General features: G+C 37.9%; 1 protein-coding gene across 1 annotated transcript in view; it reads left to right on the forward strand.

Moving 5' to 3' along the window:
- PIK3C2G (phosphatidylinositol-4-phosphate 3-kinase catalytic subunit type 2 gamma) overlaps window positions 1-20,983 on the forward strand; it is a 210,224-nt gene that overhangs the window by 74,242 nt on the left and 114,999 nt on the right. The window contains exons 14-16 of the mRNA XM_030041510.2: window positions 2,700-2,814; window positions 5,140-5,270; window positions 12,059-12,247. Coding sequence (XP_029897370.1) covers window positions 2,700-2,814; window positions 5,140-5,270; window positions 12,059-12,247 — 435 coding nt within the window. The remainder of the gene's footprint in view (window positions 1-2,699; window positions 2,815-5,139; window positions 5,271-12,058; window positions 12,248-20,983) is intronic.

Below are 20,983 nucleotides of genomic sequence, written 5' to 3' on the forward strand. Positions count from 1 at the left end.
CTACATGGAAGCCATTGTCTATGGCTGTGATCATTATACAGTCTTTACAAAGGTCAGTATCACTACCATCACCTTACAGATGGGAAAAACTGGCAGGCAGAACGGGGAGCGACCTGCTTGAGCTCATCAGCAGAACCAGGTAATAGAGAGAGGAATCTGTCCATTCAGGAAAGGTTATAGTTATCATGCTCATGATACTAGCTCCTTCCTTTTCTGACTGGATCCTACACACTCTCCTGCTTCTTTCCCTTTTTCTAAAAATAACGATGCATCTTTTTACTGTTTCATTCACCTGCATGGCCCCTGTCACTGTTTCATTTGTGTGTCCAAAAGCAGACTCGGTCCTGAAGAATGTTAGCTGTGCAGCGCATACAGTGCCCCAAAGATTGCTAGGGAAAGCTGTGCCTCAAAAACATACACCGTATTTCACAGTTGTCAATGCCTCTTCACATCTTTTTAAAAATGCCTCCTGTGTTTACAGACTAGCCTTAGCCCAAAGAGCGACTTACTGATGGAAGATACATAAGTTGCACACTTGTTTGTAAATGTATAAATTAGGCTACTCTGTATAAAAGGCATAAATATGTGTCTAGTTTTTAAAACAAATTCATTGTTTTCTTAGGCGATATCATCTCCATACTATTGAAGTTGTTTAATGTCTTTGGTTTTACTCACGGTTCTGTCATCTGCTTTAACATGTGAAGTCCTCTCAGTCTGGCAAAGATACATTGCTTTACTTGCTGTTTCTCTAGTTGAGGACTCTGAGAAGCCCACCTGCCGATTCTTCCTTATCCTCCTGGGCAGTTTGTAGCCACATCCATACTGGGTGCAAATGAGTTGAAATAATGACCTCAGGAAATGTCTCGATTAAACACATTTACAGTGCCTCTGAGGTCTGTGCTACTTGTATTTGTCTATACAGGTTTCCCAGGAAAAAAAAATCCACTGTATGTATTCTTTTTTTTAAAGCCCGCTGTAGTTTTAGAGCACAATATGAAAGTGATTAGCAGTAATGAGAGCTCAAAAGGGTAATTTAGTCTTTGTGTTCATTCAGTTCTCAGCTACTCCTCTCCCTTCTAACAGAACTGCCAATTAGTTCAAATTATGATGTTAACAAAGGAGTGGTTGAAGAGATGCGACTCATTTATTAAAGGGCATCCGAGTACACATCACAGAAAAGCAATTTTGAATCACCATTGGTCACTTCCACATTCACATCACTGACCTAAATGTGAAAAAAATCGTATCACACAGCTGCTTTCCCTATTGCTATCTCGTTCACATCACAGCTCCTTTTTCTGCCTCCATTCCCCTGCAAATGCACGTACAGCTGCAAAAGAAACTTCAGAAAATGGTTTTGTCTGTAATCCTCCTGAGCTGTGTTCTCACAATAAAATAAAATGTTTGCACTAACAACATGAATAGCTTGAGAAGTGAAAAAGAAAAATTAGCTGTGAATTAGGTTTATACTGAGTGTTGACTATAAAAATGACTTTGCGGGAGTTTCTTATTTCTTCCTCAGATGACTTAGCAATAATTTATTTCAGTTTGCAATTCAAAAGGTACTTTCTTACAGCAAAGTTGCAAACTTGTGCTGGGATCAAGAGGTCCATCTGGGTTCTCTTGTACCTCTAAGATCCTCATCTCAGGTAAAAGCTGTGCACTTAAAACTCACCTGCCTGGCTGGCTGTTTCTGTTGCAAAAGGGCAGAAGAGAATCTAGCTCATTCTCTCAGTTGTTTTGACTGAGCCGTGCTTGGAACGATCATAATAGAAATTATTTGTCAGTAAAAGAAGAGATGTTGAACATAATCAGATTTCTGACCTCACTAACCATTAAGATGTGGACAAATTAAAGGGTAAGTCCAGCATACTGTATCTTCCTTTATTTGGGTGCTGTATACTTAATTTGAGTGGATTTGTTATGATTAGAATTTACACCTGAACTTTCTGATTTTATTCGAGTTCTCTAGACTGAATTGTGTTGACCTGCCAAATCATGCTGGCTTTCTTATCTGCAGACCACATGCATGCCTGTTTCTGATAAGACTTTCTTGTACATGTAGTGCTTAGACTGGTACTTCAGACCATAATCTTTCATCTGTCCAAAAAGTACATGCAGCATATGTGGTACAAACTATCCCACTCAAACTGCTTTCAGCTCTTTGGAGACTGATATCATATTCCCTCTTCCCTGCCATCTACACATAAAATCAGCAAAGGTCCTTCTTGGTTGCAGTAGGTTGCCATGAGTTTCTTCTTTTTGCGGAATAAATGTATACTGCCCTCTACCTTACACAGTGTGTTGACACTTCACTATCTCTAACATATTTGCCCTCAAAATTAAATCTTGAGATAGAAATACAGTATTATCCTTATTTGACACCTAGCTTAAATGGCAACCCCTGTTACACAAGACATCAGTGGTAAAGTGCAGAGCTGACCTCGAATGTCTTGGCAGTGTGATTTGCGTCATGATCCCTGCAACGGCACTGATGCCACTATAGCAGTGAGGCCATCAATATGCAACCTCTACTGATCTAGGCCAGTTTTGTATTAGCCACATAAAGATAAAAGGGTTGTTCTCCTTTTGCTTGTATTGTAAGCTATTCAGTTTCATGTTCTTTGATGTAATTTCAATAAACCCCGTTCACCTTGTCTCCAGTACTGATGCAGTATTTCTGTCTGTGTGTATTGCAGGCGGCTCGTTCACGGAACTGTGCTGCTTAGCATGACATTGTACAGTACGCTTACAACAACAATGATTACCCCAGGCATCTGCAGTACTGATACACCAACCTCAGTAACATTACAGGTAAGAAAGCAAGAAAGCAAAGGGAAGGGTTGTTTTCTAACAAAGTGCAAGAAAAAGGATTGTTCCCACAGCTCATCAAGACCACACAAATTAAAAATCCTATTTCCATTATAGCCACTCAAAGAAAGCATGTTAATCTTAATGGATGGAAGTCAATAATTCTACACAGTGGCAAATATGTAGGATACTTTCCATATCAAATACCACCTCTGATGGGTAGAGAAGGTTTTTCTAGGGTAATTTTTGTTGTTATAATTTTGGTTCCAAAAGTACTTTTGACACAGATTAATGATTTGGTACCTTACAGCTGCCTTTTCAAATCTGAACTTTTGTTCTGAGTACTATTGAATTGCATGCCATTATAAGTGTAACATACAGCTTTCAATTAGACTGAATAGCATAAAGGATTTGTAAAGGAAGTGGCTACAAGCAATTGTCAATATGCATCATTATAGCTCTCCCTTGATGACTACACGCTGAGCGCCCACTCATTCTGGGCAGAATGGTGCTCACAGTATTGAAAATGCATTAGGTCTATGTGGTAGTTTTGTCACCTTTCCAGGTTGAATTAGCAACTGGATATTTCAAGGGCAAAGCCAATTGTTTTCTGTACTAAAAAGCTGAATGACTATAAGCAAATGACATGTAAAAGCAGATAATACAGATAAATGAGGCTGGCCTAAAAATAGCCTATTTTTAATAGACAAGCAAATGGGGATTTTCTAGTCTGAGGAGTTCAGTCAAAGACGACACCTTAAAATAGCTCCCCCTATTAATAATAAAGGGAAGTTGAGACAGTAAATGGCTATTAATTTATCATAATCTCTCTCTGCTGAAAGAAACAGAACAGGAGGATCACCTTATTTTCAGTTATTCCCATGCATGTGAAAGTATCATGATTTGTGAACATGCTGGAAATGTCATAAAGATAGGTTTTCTGATGTGACCGACAAGACACTTATGTTTTGTAGGGAATAACTTTGTTAACCGTTAGAAGAGTGATGCATATCAAATACATACATTAAAAAAATAGATATAGATAAGAGATTATGGTGTGCATTAATAAACCAAATTGAGCTGAATTTTGAAGAACAACCTGAACTTTCAGCAAAGTCTGTGTTCAGATTATCAAGCACCTCAATCTTTTTAATTTTGGTCAAATGTTTTCTTTCTCTGTATCTTAAAAACATTATCCTAAATTTTTGACACACCCATATGTAAGTGTAAAGAATGAAAAATTGCTAGATGCTGTACAATATATATAAAATTGAACAGCCAGAAGTGAAATCAGGAATCTGTTTTCTATCTCTTATGCTGGCAAACTACACATCAGAATTATTCCTACTTTTTCAGGAAAAAAAAAAAAACCCAAACAAAAAAATCTATATTAATCGAAGCTTTACATTTAAGAACCATCTCATTAAAAACCAGGAAAGGAGGAAAAATGGAAAAATAACTTTAGCTTTGAGTTCATGGAGTTCTAATAAAAATGTAATACAGTGGATGACATTCTCCCAGGAAAGTCAGTGACAAAGCTCCTGCTGATCTTCGTAGGCTGAGTTTATCACCAACGTACTTAAGTAATATATTACATACAGTGAACACCCTCAAAGAATTATGCCCTCTTCTTTCTCTCATATTTTGTATGCTTCCTGTACAAATCCAAGGTAACATTTATTGACAGTTGTACCTGAGAATACACATTGCTAAAAGGACTTCTCTCTCCTCTCTCCTCTCTCCTCTCTCCCCCGTACTCCCTCCCTCTGAAGCATCCTCTCTCCTCCTCTGAAGAAGCCCTCTCTCCATCCCCTCTCTCCCCCTCTCTAGCGAGGACAGCAATCAGAGGAAGAGAGAGAGCATCGGGGAAGAGAGAAGCGCGAGCGAGCCGCTCTCAGCATCTCTAATCGCCAATCCTCTCCTCTCTCCCTCAGAGACAATCTCTCAGCTTCAAGCGATCCTCTCCTGAGATATCTTTTCTCCTCTGCTATTTTCTTTTGGTATTTTTCTTGTTTGGTTTCTTTTTCTTTTCTTTTCTCTTTTTCTTTTTTATTTTCTCTTTTCTCTTTTCTTTTGTCTTTTTCTTTACTCTTTACTCTTTTTTATTTTTATTTTCTCTTTTCCTCCCTTTTCCTCCCTTTTCCTCCCTTTTCCTCCCTTTTCCTCCCTTTTCCTCCCTTTTCCTCCCCTTTCCTCCCCTTTCCTCCCTTTTCCTCCCTTTTCCTTCCCCTTTTCCTCCCTTTTCCTCCCTTTTCCTCCCTTTTCCTCCCTTTTCCTCCCTTTTCCTCCCTTTTCCTCCCTTTTCCTCTCTTTTCTTTTCCTTTCAAGATTGACTTTCCAGAAACTAATTTGGAGTTCATTAAACCTGAACCTGAAGAAAGAAGAGGTGATCTTGAAGAGCCAACCAAAGACTGCCTGAAGCACATTGCAAGACTTTCGCAGATACATTCTCTCTTGCTGTAAGTTGCACCCAGCTAGCCCTGCTGATTCTTGGTTTGCTGTGCTTATCCTATTGGTCACAATTAAATGTATCCAATTCTTCAAAAACAAAATTTTCCTCTGAAGGAGCCTAACTCGATTGATTTGCTAAGTGACACCTCTAAATAAAAGAATAGATCACAGCAAAGCCTAAATAAGCCCCTGGAGGTGGCAGTGTATTTTACCAGTTTTCCCCTTTCTATTACTATATCTTTTCACGTCTTTGAAGTGAGAAACTAATTTTTGATTCCAAACATAAGATATTCAGGTGACGCAATAAGTTTGTATCAGTATTAGCAAGAAAACCTTTGGGATCTATGAAAATCAGCTTCCTTTAGTAATAATACACTCAGACTTCGTATATAGTAGTTAAGTGGCATATAATCATTAAAACAACCTATGTCAAGTTATAAGTAAGGAAGAAAGTATAAAAAGTTTAGCTTTCACAGGAGGTCGATAAAGACAAAATGAAACAAACACTATATACTGAGGCAGATTAGTATGCTCAGCTACATGTATGTTATATACCCATTAGGATTATGTACTGTATAAAATAATTTTAGATATAACCAGGGTGGAATTGGGAACACAGGTGTTTACAGAGAGCCATTATACCAATCACAGTTAATTGAGTGAATTAATCCTCCATCAAAGGCCAAAAGGTGCATTAGTTGTACAATAACTAAATAACTTAAAGACAGTTCAGCCTTCTGAGTGTTATATGATGTATCTGTTAAGGAGACTTTTCTGTGCTGATTTCTATGTTGGTTAATTGGGTTTTTTTTAAAATCAATTTCTTTAGAAAAAGGCAAGAAAGAAACTTGCTGGTGTATTTGATGTTTACTTCAACTTTTAAAAAGACAGGATGGAATGTGAGATTATTTTTATTAACTGTGGGATCTGTCATTTGGTTCTCTTTTATTTTGTTTTTAAATATGAATGGGACGTCAGTATTTTATTGTGAATAGCCATTGTGTGAGAGCACTGGCAAGGTACCAGCAAAATTTCTACCTGCAAAATGTGCTCCAGAAGTGCTTTGGGGAACTTCAATCCAATGCATATGACCTCTGTCATGGTAAAATGGTGGGTTCTGTAAGAAGGAATAAGATCCTTAAGTATTTAGCTAAGTACAAAGTATTTTGTCAGAAAGAGCCTGGCTTCTGTGAATAGAAACCCTGCCTCACCAACCTGTTGCTGTCCTGGAAGGTTGTCAGTGGGTGCATGGATTTTTGGGGATTTGGTGCACACAAAGCCTTTGGATGTTCAAAAACCTTTGCTGAGGTTCCACATTGGATTGTTAAAAGAAGTGAAGTTGCCACAGGTTTAGAGGAAAACTGGTTAAAGGCAAAGATTGGATGTTTAATGCTGACTTTTCAGAATGGAAGAATCAGCAGTACGGTCTTTCACTGCTCAAGGCTGGGACCAGTTTTATTCAGTATTTTCATCGATGATATGGAGAAGGAAGTGGGCAGGGAAATCTCTAAGTTTGCAGATGGTACTAAGCTCTGCTAGATTGTCACACACTGTGCTATGGAGGGAAGATCCAGAAGGACCTTACAAAACTGGGCCAAAACATGGCAGATGAGCTTCAGTGTGGGTAAATTTAAGGGGATGTATTCAAGGAAAAATTATCTAAGCATCTGTACATAACACTGAACCCAGAACAGGTAGTTACAATGCAGGAAACACATCTTGACAGTACTGCTGGTATTTCCCTGAACTCATGAGTATAATGTGCAGCAACAGCCAAAAGTGCCAACAAAATATTGGGCATCACCAGGAAGGGTGTAGAGATAAAGCCAGCATATGCTATTTCACTGCTGTCCAAAACCTTGATGTGCTGTATTTTGAGTATGCTGCATAGCTCTTGCCTTCACAACTCGGGAAGGACACAGTAGGTGTGGAAAATGGACAGAGAAGGGCAACTAAAATGATTAAAGGAATTAAGCAGCTGCTTGACCAAGAGAAGCTAAAAAGGCTGGGACTCAGTTTGGAGAGGATACTAGAGGATGTGTCTGTATGTATGATTAATTTTTATAAAATAATGATGGTGGTGGACAAGGTGCATGAATCATCAAATCCGACAATATTCAAACTAGGGACATTCAATGAAACAAGTAGGAGATCAATTGTCAACAAATGGAAGAAAGTACTTCCTAAGACAGTCAGTGGTGAACTTTTAAAATTTGCTGTCACAAAGCTGTGGAGGTAGACAATGTTATCAGATTCATGAAGGCTATACACAAATTCATAGATAACAGGTTCATAAATAGGTATTACAATGCCCAGACAAGGGTAGACCCTATAACATCCCTAATACAACAATTTGGGGTTCTGTGGGAATATGAAGGGAAGAGACTACTGAAAGTCACCAGCTTGGAGTTACGGCTTTGATAAGTTCAATAACAGGTTTTTGAAGGAAATAGAATGGTAATCCTGTTTTTTTCCACAGTTTGTTGGTTTTAGTTATCTTATGGGCAAAGCTGGTCTACTAAATGAGTCATCAAGGTAAAGCATAGCATATTTGGGGTTTGAATGAAGGAATTCCATTTTTAAGTACTTTCTGATTTAGAGGAATCTGTCAGCCTGTAATTTTTGTTGTATCTGTACCAGAGGAATTATTTTTACCTTCCTCAGTCACGATAGATTTTTCATAAAAAATATTTGTAACAACATATTGTTATCTAAAAACATTATTACTATGATATCTGAAAATCTCTTCCTTCCCCTTTTTTTTTTTTGTATGTCAAGATGAGGAGAGTAATCTAGTGGCAATATGTCTGTATGATGATGCTTCAGGTTTACAAGCCTCAAATACAGCCTTGAAATAAATGAATGTCTGTGGTTAGAAGACACAAGAAACCTTTCTCAGGCTGTCAGGGTCCTTCTGTTCTTTCTACTGAAAACAGAGGAAATATGTGAATGGACAGAAAATGTTCTTAACCCTGTGGTAGAAAAAGAAGAAACAATGGTTAAAAACAGGCAGCTGCATGGTCGTCCTTGTTACAGGCTGTTGAATCCAGTAGTGTTATGAATGCAAGGCTGCTGTGGCTCCGTGTCCCCAGGTTCAGGCATTAGAGAGGTGGACAGTGTATTCCTGATAGGAATATCAACAAATCAACACAGGCAGAAAGCAGTATCTTACCAGCATACACACAAACATGCAACACCGCCACAAAACACAGCACAAACAGCCTGTTCCTCCTCTCTGCCTGATCAGGATCGAAGTCTGCTAGTAGAATATACACACACACACACATACGTATATATATTTTTATATATAGTATCAAAATACTTGATTGCTCCCGTAGTTGTGCTTAGACAGTCTAATCCAGTAGGTGGCCCCAGATCTCCCCGCTCTCCCCAGCTGCTGACACCCAGACATGCGAGCCCCCAGGGTTCACAACCACACTCCGATTTGGGCCTCTTCCTCTTACATGGACGTGAGTTTCCCAGTAGCTGGCCCAGACATATGGTCTTCCCAGTAGCTGACTCTTAAACACCTCTCCCTCTGGTAGCTGGCTCGGATCACTGGTCCCCGTGGCCAACATCTCTTGGATGTTGATTAGTGAAGGGATCAATGGGACTGAAGGAAATGAACTTTGCCATATGGCTCCTGTGCTCCTCGCAGCCCTACACTGTTTGCTGCTGTGTGATCTTTGGCATCATCACCAAACCAGGCAAGAGAGGGAGGTCCAAGAGAATGCATTAGTTACTGCCAGCTGCTTTGGCCAACTTCTGAAAACATTTCAGATGTGAGCCTTTTATTCCTTTTAGGATTACTGTGTTTGAAATACAAACCCCAGAAAAATAGCCACCTGAGATAATGACTGCTCTTTGAACGTGATACAGCCTGCTTGTGTGCAGTGGCTCCCAGTGTAAAGATGAGAGAGTGGTTTGAAGCCAGGAACATGACAGTCTTGTTTCCACCATCTTTTTTTCCTTTGTTCATCATTTTCCATCTACCTTACTTTTTCGTCTCTTTCAGCTTCCCTTTTTCTTTTCCTTTCCACCATTACATGGTAAGAATCTAGTTTGCCTACCAGTAGTCACGAGAGGGTTGTTGCTGTGAATTGTGATTAGAAAGGCTACTTCCAGTTGGGTGAATAGTGGAATAGGTCTAGAAAAGTGCAGTGATGCTGCACACTTTGATAGTCTGTCCACGGGAGAGAAACTTGCAAGTGAGAATCAGCGCTGGGGGGACAGAAATTTGCATTTGCTAGCTTTGCTGCTCTTTCCTCTTTTTGCCTTTTGTCTTTATCTGCTTTACTACTGAACATGAGCAACAAAAACAGCTCAGAAGCATTTAAACTCATTTTTGCCATTTCCCTCACAAAAAAAGTAATAATTAAGACCAGCTAACAAAGCTTTCAAAGATGCTGTTTTCTTCATTTAGCTAAAGGGATTAATGAAAACTTTTAAACTGAAAACTACTGAATTATTTAGGTTTTAAGATGTTTTATTTTTATTTGTGTTGACTAGGAGGCTATATATTTTAATATAGCTTTTCTATGGAGGGAAATTTAGATACAACTCTACCTAAAAAAACCCATAAACTATGTTTTTATCAATAAAGAGGGTTTGTTAGCATCTTATCCCTATTGAGCCAAAGAAATGTTCTTATTAGCATAACAGTCTTCAGATGCTATATGCAAGCAAAATCTTCTTACCATCTATCTTAAATGTCCTATTACATGTATATGTAATTTTTTGTTACAACTAAGAAACTTAAAACCTAAAACCCCCCCACCCCACCCAACCTTTAATTTCATCTCTGATCTTTAAAACATGGAAAGAGAAAATGGCATTGCCTCTGGAGTAAAGTCAGAGGGAGAAATCTGTTATTTAGAAAACCTGATACAAGGATTGATTTCTTATCTCCCTTTGCAAGCTCAGTAGAGGCTTTAGCTGCTTTAATCTGAACAACAGATTGTCTAGTTTGGAGGATGCTGTTTGAAAGCTTAAATCTCAGTTTAAAGTCAACATATAAAAAGGGTCCTTTAGCTGAACTGTCCTGGAGAATACCATCCAAATGCATAAGATAACCAGACAGGCAATAAAATCTTAGGCCTACTTTTATCTCTTTCTCTGTGTGACTTCTTCACACAAACACAAAGATCTATATCTATTGTCACAATAGACATGCTGTGAATTCTGAAACTATTTCTTGAAATGGTTACCAAAATTATACTGTTCTTGAAATTATTACTGAAAGTCATGACAGAATTTGTATCACAGTTAGGTTCATCTTCTGCTTACATTTATGAGCTTATTCTCCTAAAGGAAAGAAATAAACATTTACTCTTGTGACAGTAAAAAACATGCCCATCTTTGTACCACCATTCTCTGTTCCTCAATGCTTGGCAATTCAAAATTACAAAGAACAGTTCTTTAGGGCATACAAAGCCAAAGGAACTCATTGCTATGAGTTGTGAAAGCCACAATCTTGACAGTTAGAGCAGGGCTAAGATAGTTTTTTGGCTAAGAATGTCCCAAAACTGCAAATAGAAGGAAGACGACCTTGGAAAGAATGTAAATGCTTGGATTTTGAGCCCTGTTTACACATCTGGATAATGAAATCCTTGACTGGCAACAAACTATTTACTTAACTGCCTTCTACAAGGTTTCTCACACCTTGCTCTGAAATATTTAAGTTCGTTTAAAGTCGCAGTTATGTTATGTTATTAAGTAGATGGATCACCAAACTGGTCAAGTATGACCAATAAAACCAATGCTCCTCTTGGTTTCAGTAATGATTTCTGTGAACTGGAGATCAGCTTGCACTCTCAAAGCTTGCTTTTGAAGGCTCTGGTATCAAATTAAGGAGGTTGTCTGACCTTGTCTCTCACAGGGAATTTCTTTTTCTATTTTCTGATGGTATCAAAACCTAGGATTTAATATGCACGAGGCAAAGACATCTGAATTGTTGACAAATCAGAAGATATATACCAAAAATTATTCTGAGGCATTTCTCACTGTTGAAATATGGTATGGTGACTGACCATTTTATCAATAGGTCATTTAGATATCTAATATCTCTATGAGAAATTTGGCATAGCATCCTTTTTTGTAAGTACAGAGAAGCATGGCATGCTAGGCCTTGAGAACAGACATAAAAGTTGCTGGGAGCTTTCCTTCCCTTTTCCAAACTCATACCAGTGCTAGGGATAATCATACTCTGTGTGTGTGTGCGCGCGCATGCACATGCACTCATGTTCTTGTGTATGTGCATGGATGTGTCTAAACCCTATTTTAAATGCAAATACACTAAAAATAGACACACCTGCATTAAACAGTCAAAGCAAGGACAGGAATGAAAGCTGTGGCTAGCAGTGTTGTGTATCTAGTTGTTACAGTAGTTAGTTAGAGATGATGTGTAGCGGATGGATGTAACAATAATTTATCCGGTGATAACTGCACCTTCTTTGTCTTTGTCAGAAAACCCCAGTAAAAACAAACAAACAAACACCAACAACAACAGAGAGTGAAGAAGAAAAATGAGAGTGCTTGGGAAGTGAAATAACCATATATGTGTGTATTTTGACACTTCATTTTTATATGACCCAAGGCTGACAGATCCAGAGAATAAGTATCACTTTTCTTATAAAAGCTGGTCTGCAGAAAATGATATCCTACCCCAAGGAAAACACGTACTTAGCCGAAAAGCAGCATACTGTATGACTTGGCCCCTCTGTACAATAAAGTTTGTTGCTACACAAAGCTCCAGGTGGTTTTAATTTCAAACTGAATTTCTAATCTTCTCTTCCAGACTCTCAGAGCAACAGAGAAGGACCTTATGGTTTTATCGTTACTACTGCAATAATCAAAATTGCTCCCTTCCTCTGATACTGGGCAGTGCACCCAGTTGGGATCGAACAACTGTATCAGAAATGTATGCCGTGTTGAGGAGATGGACATTTTCTAACCCTCTGGAGGCACTTGGGCTTCTGACTTTCAGGTAAGAGAAAATTAACCGGGTAGGAAAATAACAATAAACAGAACGATCACATACTGATTAATTCAGCACTTCAGTTCGCTCAGCGCAGTATCGTGCTTTGGTTCACTGACTGTGCTTTCGGTTCTGTCCCTGTGTCAAAGTGAAGATATACTTGCAACTCTTGCGAAGACCTTGAGTTGAACGTGCCAGCCCTGCCTTCTTGGCTGAGAAGGTTTTCTTTTTCTCAGGATAATGAAAAGAGTATTTCATTCTCTATAGCAGATTCAGTCAGTTTCTGGTAACAGGTGATCAGTCAAATACTTAGCACTTACATAGCACTCTGTATCTTCAAACTACTGTACAGACATGGAGTGACTAATGGGAGATAAGGAGGACTGAAATATGCTTCTAGATTATGATGCCATGTAAATATGTACAGTCCTACCTATAACACATCTTTCTGAAGCAGACAGGATGAAACTTTGAAGTCAGTTCCCCACAATTTAAATAAATTGTTGTGATGCCTTCTGTTTCACCACCGCTTCTTACAGTGGGAGCTGATTGTTTGTTGGAAGGCTTTCTTGATACCAGAGATAGTCTTACCTATGATGTAGTAGCAGATGTCAGGGGACGGAATCTGTGTCAGCAGTTACATTTCCTCCAAAAGCTTGGGAGGTATTTTGCGTTAAGTGACCTACCTGTGAAAACATTAAACGTGCAGATGAAATGGTTGAGCAAATTTGTTTATCAAGCCCTTGCTTGTCTGGGTAAGCACAAGCTGCACTAGCTTTGCAATCTCAGTTCCATGTTGTACCTTTAGAAAAAAACAACTCACCTGAAGCTTTACTTGAGAAAAGACTGTATACACTCACCTCTACATTATTACAAAACAGTTATTTAAGAGTAGATAGTCAGCTTTATATTATTATTTCCCTGTGGATGCAATTTCCTAAGAATACCTTTGTCTCAGGTTTATATCTGAACTATTAGCAGTTTCACATGTTTGCATTCATGTATTTTTTATGTTTAGTAGGAATTATGGAAGCGAAGATCCTGAAAGATCAGATTCTGGAGCATATTATCATTATCTTATTTACCATTATTAGATGATTAGAATCCGTTTCTAATTTATAAAAGAACCATAGAGAAAGGAGTGTATGGGCAGTGTATTGTCTTCCACACCCCAAAGCAGCAAGAGGTTTTGAGATGGTTTGTCAGAGCATGCCAGGCTTTCAGAGCAGGCCTTGTCAAATTTTGTTTCTGTGTATGGGTGGCATTTCTGCAAATGAAGAGCTTGATTGTTCTTTGAAGATGCAGCTCTGCATCAGGGTGTGGTGCAGAATATCAGTCCTGTCAAGTGCTTCACAGAATATTTAATATGACTCAGCCTGTCACAGAGTTTCTCAGTGTGTAGTGGATACAGTGTACACACTGTTCATTCTGGCTACCACAAAGATTGCTGGCATGAAAAGACAGGAAGATGTCATCACTTTGTCTCTCCTGGTGCTACTGTTGGGAGTGGCTGGCACCTACAGTTGTGCCAAAGAACAAGTACTTCTGATCTGGATCTTAGCTTGTTTGTCCTTTTAGTTTCTTTCTCACAAAAGATAATATCAGTCTGGTTTTTTTGCTTCATGCTAACACTACAGAAGTTCTGGATCACAGTACAAATCCTCTTTAAAAAAAAAATTCTGTGGTTCACATATCCACAATATTTTGTAGATGCATGACAACTGGGAAGCTAACCTTCCAGAAACAGAGGGATTACATTTCCTTAAAGATGTTTAGTTTCAGAGAGGTCCAAGCTGCATGATTTAACTGCTGAGAGACATGTATATGTAAATTGAGAGAGTGGGTTGAAGGAGAGGAGTACTTTCCATATAAATGGATTTCTGAGGTTTCTTCTCTTGGTTCTCTTTTTCTCAGATTTCAATCATTTTGAAAAGTAAAGTAGCATTGGATAGGGTCCAACGTTCCTTCACCATTACCTTCACTGACTTTGGATTGTAGGCTCTGTAACTGAGCTGTTTTTGAAGGTTCACTCAACTCTACCCTGTATTATGTTTGGCGCTGACAATTCATCAACTCAGTTCCTCACTTCTATCATCCACAAAACAGCTCTCTGATTTCTTGTGATTACTGAGACACAGCTGAAAGATCCAAGTTCATATAAAACATGAGCAGAATATAAAAGAAATTCTCTTTATATATTCAAGTCTATTTTAAGGACTTGTGTTACCATCACTATCAAATCATAGGTAAGTAAAATAAATAAGAACTGATCTTTGCCTACATGTATTATTAACATAATGCAGGAGCAGCTGTACTAAATCAGCCCAAGAGTCAGCCTAGTGCATCCTGTCTGCAGTGGTGACCAACGAGAGATAGCTAGGGAAGACAATGGGAATGGGCCAAACATAATGACACTGTGCTACTCTCCCAACTTCCAGTAATCTGCAGCTCAGAGACTTCCTGAGACAAAACTTTTTAGTTTAAGAGCTCTCTTGCATTTTTCTTCTATGATTTTTTTCCAAATAAACTTTGATTGCACATAAACATTCAGCTTTCAGAACATCCTGTAGAAAGGGAGATCCACAGTTCAGGTCTATGTTGTATCATCTATGTACCACAATTTACCACACTGTTAGCAGTACCATAAAAGAGACCAAGAGTTTCCAATCACTCCAAATTTTGGATGCTGCCTTTGCTGCAACTTCAGTCTGCAGTGTCTTAAAGAGAACCTGAATTTCTCCTGCAGGCATGTGCTTACTCTTTATACAGTTTAGAGAGGGTACTCAAAATCATGAGTCATTTTTGCAAGCCTTGGGCTGGGGACTCTAAATTATCTTTCTTCTCAGAGTGAAAAAGCAGCATCTGTTCTGATGATTAAGCTGAAGTTCACATTTGCAAGGATAAAGAACTGAAAATCATTGGAGGTGCTTCCTCATTGCCTGGATTAGAAGCCAGCATCACAGAGCTTAGGGAGAGGGGTCATGGCCCATCAGATCAAGTCCCATTATCACACATCTGAGTTAGAACGCAGTTTGCCACTTTCTGAAACTTCTAAATTGTTTTGTTCCCTACACAGTTAAATGTACAACTGAATAGATGTTTCTTGTTCTTTGAGCATGTCTCTCTTGCTTATGCTCTTCCACTTTTGCAGGCACATCTCAAGGCAGCCAAATGATAACATACTCATTTATGCAGTGGAAAGGAAGAACTTTCATAAATTGGAAACACAATCGTGGTACATTTCACAGATAAATTCAGTAGCAACCTTGCATCCAGTACTTGCAGCAAGTGCATTGATTCTTAAAGACCCAGAAGCCAATGCTTAAAAAAACAATTTAAAAAACAATGAATGTTTCTTTAATCAATAAGGACGGAATGGAAAGGATGGCAGGGGGAAGTGTAGAATGAGATTTTACACTCTAATTTCAGGGAAGGATGATTATAAGCCATTGCCTGAAAAATAAAATTTTCCCTAAGGCAGAAGGTATAGAGCTGGTCCCTCCTACTCAGCACTGCTTATTGGTGCCCTGTGCATTTTACCATTGACTTCACTTATTGAGTTTGGTAAAATGCCAAGCTTTAGTGGAGTTAGAGCTTTCTATAACTGTATCTACATGGTATGGCACACTAGCCAGGGAAATGACACCAATACACTTGTTTATTCAGAGAATTTTCTTGATGACAGAAAGAGACCAAAGACAGTGTTAGAAATGCCATCATTTATGATGTGTTGCTAACATGCCAATGTTTTGTGTATGTATAGAACAACCGTACTTACAATTTTTTGTCAGGTTATCTTGCTATTCAAATTATTGAAAATGAAAGCTCAAATATATTCATTAACCCTAATAGCAGAATGATTTATCCAACCTTGTTTTTCTGGCACATCTAGAGTACACTTGTGACTCTGTGAGGTATCACGGCTAGGAATCAGGAAATTGAGTTAGAAGCGGGAAACAGCCAGCAAAGAAGAAGGTATGTAATTTTCCAGCATTGTGCATGGCTGCAACCATTCTGAAGAGAGAACTTTTTGACGTAGACAGCGAAGGTGAAGACATAACCTCCCTGGTAGGCTTCACAATTTTTCCTAGAAACTTCCTGCTAAATTCTAACTGTCAGGGCTAGTGCACTAAAAAGGACATTCCTTTAAAACCATGTGACAAATCAGAAGATTTTGAGATCAGACATTAAGGTGTCAGAGGGATTTTGTACTACCTTGTGCAAATCCCTATATGGAGCAGGCAGAGTAGGGTAAGACTTGACTTCTCCTACGTCTCCTTGACCAGAGAAGATGGTTATAGCATCCCTCAGCCTTTGACTCTCACAGTATTATTGTTGATTTTCACATTATGTAGTAGAACAGCTATTGAGTTTCAGACAGTAGGTTATATACCAATATATGCAAAACCCACTTTCTAACCAATAATTATAATAAAATGTGATAGCTTGAAGCCAGATTTTGTTCTTACACCTTTGAAAGCCAAATTGATTTAGAATTGTTGAATCAGGTTGTCATTGTTTTAATAAAAGCAGAATTTATACTGTGCCCTGAGAGTCCACAATGGAATGCCCAACAGAGTATTTATCAAACAGATACAGCTAGAGCATATCTTGCCTGTTTGCATCTTACTTGGTTTAAAAGGCTGTAGTTGTATATCAATGTGGATAGCAAACAGAGGCTTATGCAAAGAAATAAGATAAGAACAAAGCAACAGTCTACAATTAATTTGATACTTTGATGTACAGAACACACTACTGATAAAGCTTTAAAACTGCTTTGTACTAATGTACAAGAAATTTAGTGATAACTTATGTGGGGATGTATGTGTTGTTAGGAATAGACAACTCTTCATTTTAAGCATCAGAATGTGATTAATTCCTCCCCCCCCGCCCCCGGCCTTTAATGATTTTTAGCTTTCTTGGTAATAAATATGAATGTACTACAATAGAGAGCTATAGTAGGACAATGAACAATGGACAGCTATGTAGGATATGGTATGCTTTCTATACATACATGTGCAATCTAATCAGGAGGCTAAATTTGTAAATAATCAAGTTTTCCATATTTTATTCTTTTGTTTTAATGTAACAGAGAACAAAATTTGTCTCTGGGGTGGGAAGAACCTTCTAGATCATAGACGTTTCAAATGGAAAACTGCTTTTTGTTAATTTCGTCCTACTCTTGTTCTCTCCTAGGATATGGTTCACCATCTGGTCTCCATGACATCTTAAACTTATTACTAGTTGTTTTAGTCAGAATTTCTTATAGAAAATCTATGTAAGCATTGCCTAAAGTATATTTTCTCTGAGTAAATTCTACAGATCCATCTGCCAATCGATCAGCCAAAGCAATAAATAGCTAGTGTATCTGACCATGAGCTTTCCAATGTGTGGGGATGGAGAGGGTTCACATCTTATCACGATGAGGAGTGAATATATTACTTTTTTTCAGCTGAAAATTTTGAAAATCCAGTGTCCTTTTTACTGATGGTATTTGTTATCTTTCTGTACTTTCTTTCAGTCCTTGCCATTTTCTAATCTTCATACACTCACACAGTGTTTTCTTTAGAAGCCCTCAAAGGAATGAAAAAAATCACCAACAGAAAGCAAATAAGACCTGCTAATGTTATCTGTGTGCTAAAACTAAAGGAATTCCTTAATCATTATTTCCTAAGTTACTTCTCTCTTTCTGTCTAATTACTTTCAAAATACTTAAACTGCCACCTGAAACTTATCTGTCTATTCTTTTAAACAGTTCTTCCATGCTTTCTCTCCTGGCCCAGTTGCACCCATCAGTGACATGATATCCTTTACTACTTAGAGGGTTATTTTGTTTTCAATTGGTATCTTCATTCCAGTAGGTTTGCTAGCTCAGCCTTCCTTGATTCTACCAGACTTAGTATGCATGTCATGGGACTGGAGTCTCTTTTTTGAAAATGCAACAGAACGTAAAGTGTGAAGGGTATTGCAGAAATATGTGGCATGTTATAAGCCTCTAACTTAAAAGATGGCTCATGAAAGGCCATGCTGTTCTTTACAGAGATCCTCACATGCTAGAAAATGTAGTGAACTGTACAGTTCCATTTACCTGACAAATATCTTCTAGCATAGGGTTATTTGAGACAGTGCAATGAAATTAGGATAATAAAACTGATAAAAAAGAAATGCACATCTATTTCTCATTTACAATCAAGTCACCACAGGCAGATGCTAAAATCTCAAGAGAATTTCACAAAACCACAGGATGCCTCAGCAGCGCTTAGTTTTCTGTTTGAATCTGATTTAGCTGAAAGGTACAGCTAGACAAATAGCTCCCTACTGGCTATCTACATGAAAAGAATCAAAGATTGTGAGTTGTTCTTACTTCTAAAGCAAATTCTAATCTATGCTCATCCAGCTCAAAATTCAACTTTTACCATCTTAAAGTCTCAAGGGAGACCTAACAATCTACAGCTACTTAGGCAGAAGTTATAAAATGGGTGGCTGTCAGTCATTGGCATCATGCAGGAAGGGAAGAACAAAACACCAAAAGGGGTGTTGAGGTTAAATATCAAAGGAAATCAGTTTCATAACTTAAGGAGAATCCAGGTTGCAAGATGAGCTGTGAAGGGGAAATTTGAAGTCCTGCATAGTGTGACCTAGTGCTAAGGACTAGGCTTAACAACTACAATTTACATATTGTTTATCTTTCAGTAGTGTCTCTGAGTGTGTAAATCTGGAACATATTTATAAGAAGTCACAATCTCTGTTGTGGAGTACTCACTACGTGAAGAGAGAACAAATAGACAAAAGGAGAAAGCTACAATATATTACAATGTAGTCAGGCCAATAAATGAGAAACACCGTAGTGCTATTCACTAATTATTTATTGACCAATGGGTTCTTTGTTGAGGAAAAAAAAACCAACTAGAAGTAATTTGAAACCTGGATGAAAATTGCCATTTTGAAACTATGCAAAGAAAGAGTCATACAAGCATTGTTAAAGGTTTTTGTTTTAAGTTGCTTTTTTTCTAGCTAAATTCTCAGAGATTTTGGTGACGAGCATAAAACAGCTAGGGAAGAGGAGTGCCTGAATCTCCTGCCTCTCTGAAGCCATTGTCAGAGGCCCCATGTCAGGAACCTGATAATCTATGGTTCAAATCCTTTGCAAATTGATCTGATACAGACAAGCTCTGATACAGATGAGCTCCTCTTAGGAGAGTACCCTTAAATACTGGAATACTGTATTTGTTGTGATACAGTGGTCTCACTTCTCTCCTTCCAGAGTTTTCAGTATGTGTAAATGATTACAAATTCATTGCAGCAAGCTCTGGAAATCATTTGTCCTCTAATATCCAAACTATGAAGCTGTTTTTCTTAGACCTAAAGTGATTTCTCTTGCATTGAGTTACAGATCCAAAAAAATCAACTAATTGTGTCCTCTAATCAAGACTAATTTATGGATTACTAAAATCAGATTTAATGCAACACTCAAAGTTTGCAAGATTATTCACTGGAAAAAAACCCTCTAGCCGTAATTAATTACCAGACTACAAGATAGCATAGTTTCCAGGTATGTGAAGAGTAGCATTTTTTACTCAGATCTGCTTCTAGACCTTACCCTGTTACTGGCTTTTAGCAAATAAACTGATGTATATAAGCATGAATAGCATAAGCACCATGTAACACTACTCAAGTTACTAAGTATTTGGTGTAGTTCTAGTGTTTCTGAGGATGTTAAATATTTGCTCAAATACAAATGTAAGGGGTAAAACAAATAGAATTAAATATTTTTCTATTGTACCTGTGGCCTTGACCAAACCTGAAATTCAAGAGAGCAATTGATATTACACCTGGGGCTTAACAAATTGTCAGGTAGTTAAAAGAATGTGTTAACTGCCCATTCTTTCAAAAAGATTCAACTCAAGATTTACAAGCTGAAGGAAACAGTTTAGTAACCAGGACCAACAAATTACCAAAATCTCATTCAAGAAGAGTGAGAAGACCCATGTTTCCTGAAGCAACTAACCTGTAGATTTTTCACCACAGTGCCTATGCATTTGAGCTCATCATTATTCTAATCACATCTTCTAAAGATACTTTTGCTGACTTAGATATAGCCCTAGTTTTGACTCGTAGCAAATTAATTCTAAACAAATCAAATGTTAGCTGTTGAATTTTCTGGAAAGGTTGGGATTAAAATAACTTTTTCGTTCTCTGTTTTGCTGGAAAAAAAATAGGAGTTTCTCTCATCAGCATTGCATATATTCAAATGTTGGCTGCTAGTAAGGACAAGCAGTAACTAAGTAACAACATTTTTCTGCTTGACTTGGTGCCTGTATAGAGCATATTTCACTGTTCAGTAACCTGTTGAACTAGGCAAGAAGGGAAAGGGAAAGACTAATTTCCATATTATCTGCACAAACATGGCCCATAGGCCTTTGGAGCAATTGCATAATTAGAAGATAGGATGATATGAAAGGAATTATTTTTTCTTTAATATTCAGTCCTCCTTCAAATATGTTTTGTTCTAAATAGCCGTGTGAATATTAAAGTAACAGCTTCATATTCCTAATAGGTTGTCTAGAATAAATACATAAAAAAATAATCCTTGCAAAATAGGCTAATTTGAGGCTATCATGATAATTTATTTATAATGTATTCCCTCTCTCCCCATCAAGGCCCTCTCAGCATTACACAAACAATTATAAACTGTATTAAAAACATCATCAAATATGTACCATAACAGACAAACAAAATAATAAA

Source organism: Aquila chrysaetos, chromosome 17 (assembly GCF_900496995.4).
Source record: "Aquila chrysaetos chrysaetos chromosome 17, bAquChr1.4, whole genome shotgun sequence".
Lineage (NCBI taxonomy): Eukaryota > Metazoa > Chordata > Aves > Accipitriformes > Accipitridae > Aquila > Aquila chrysaetos.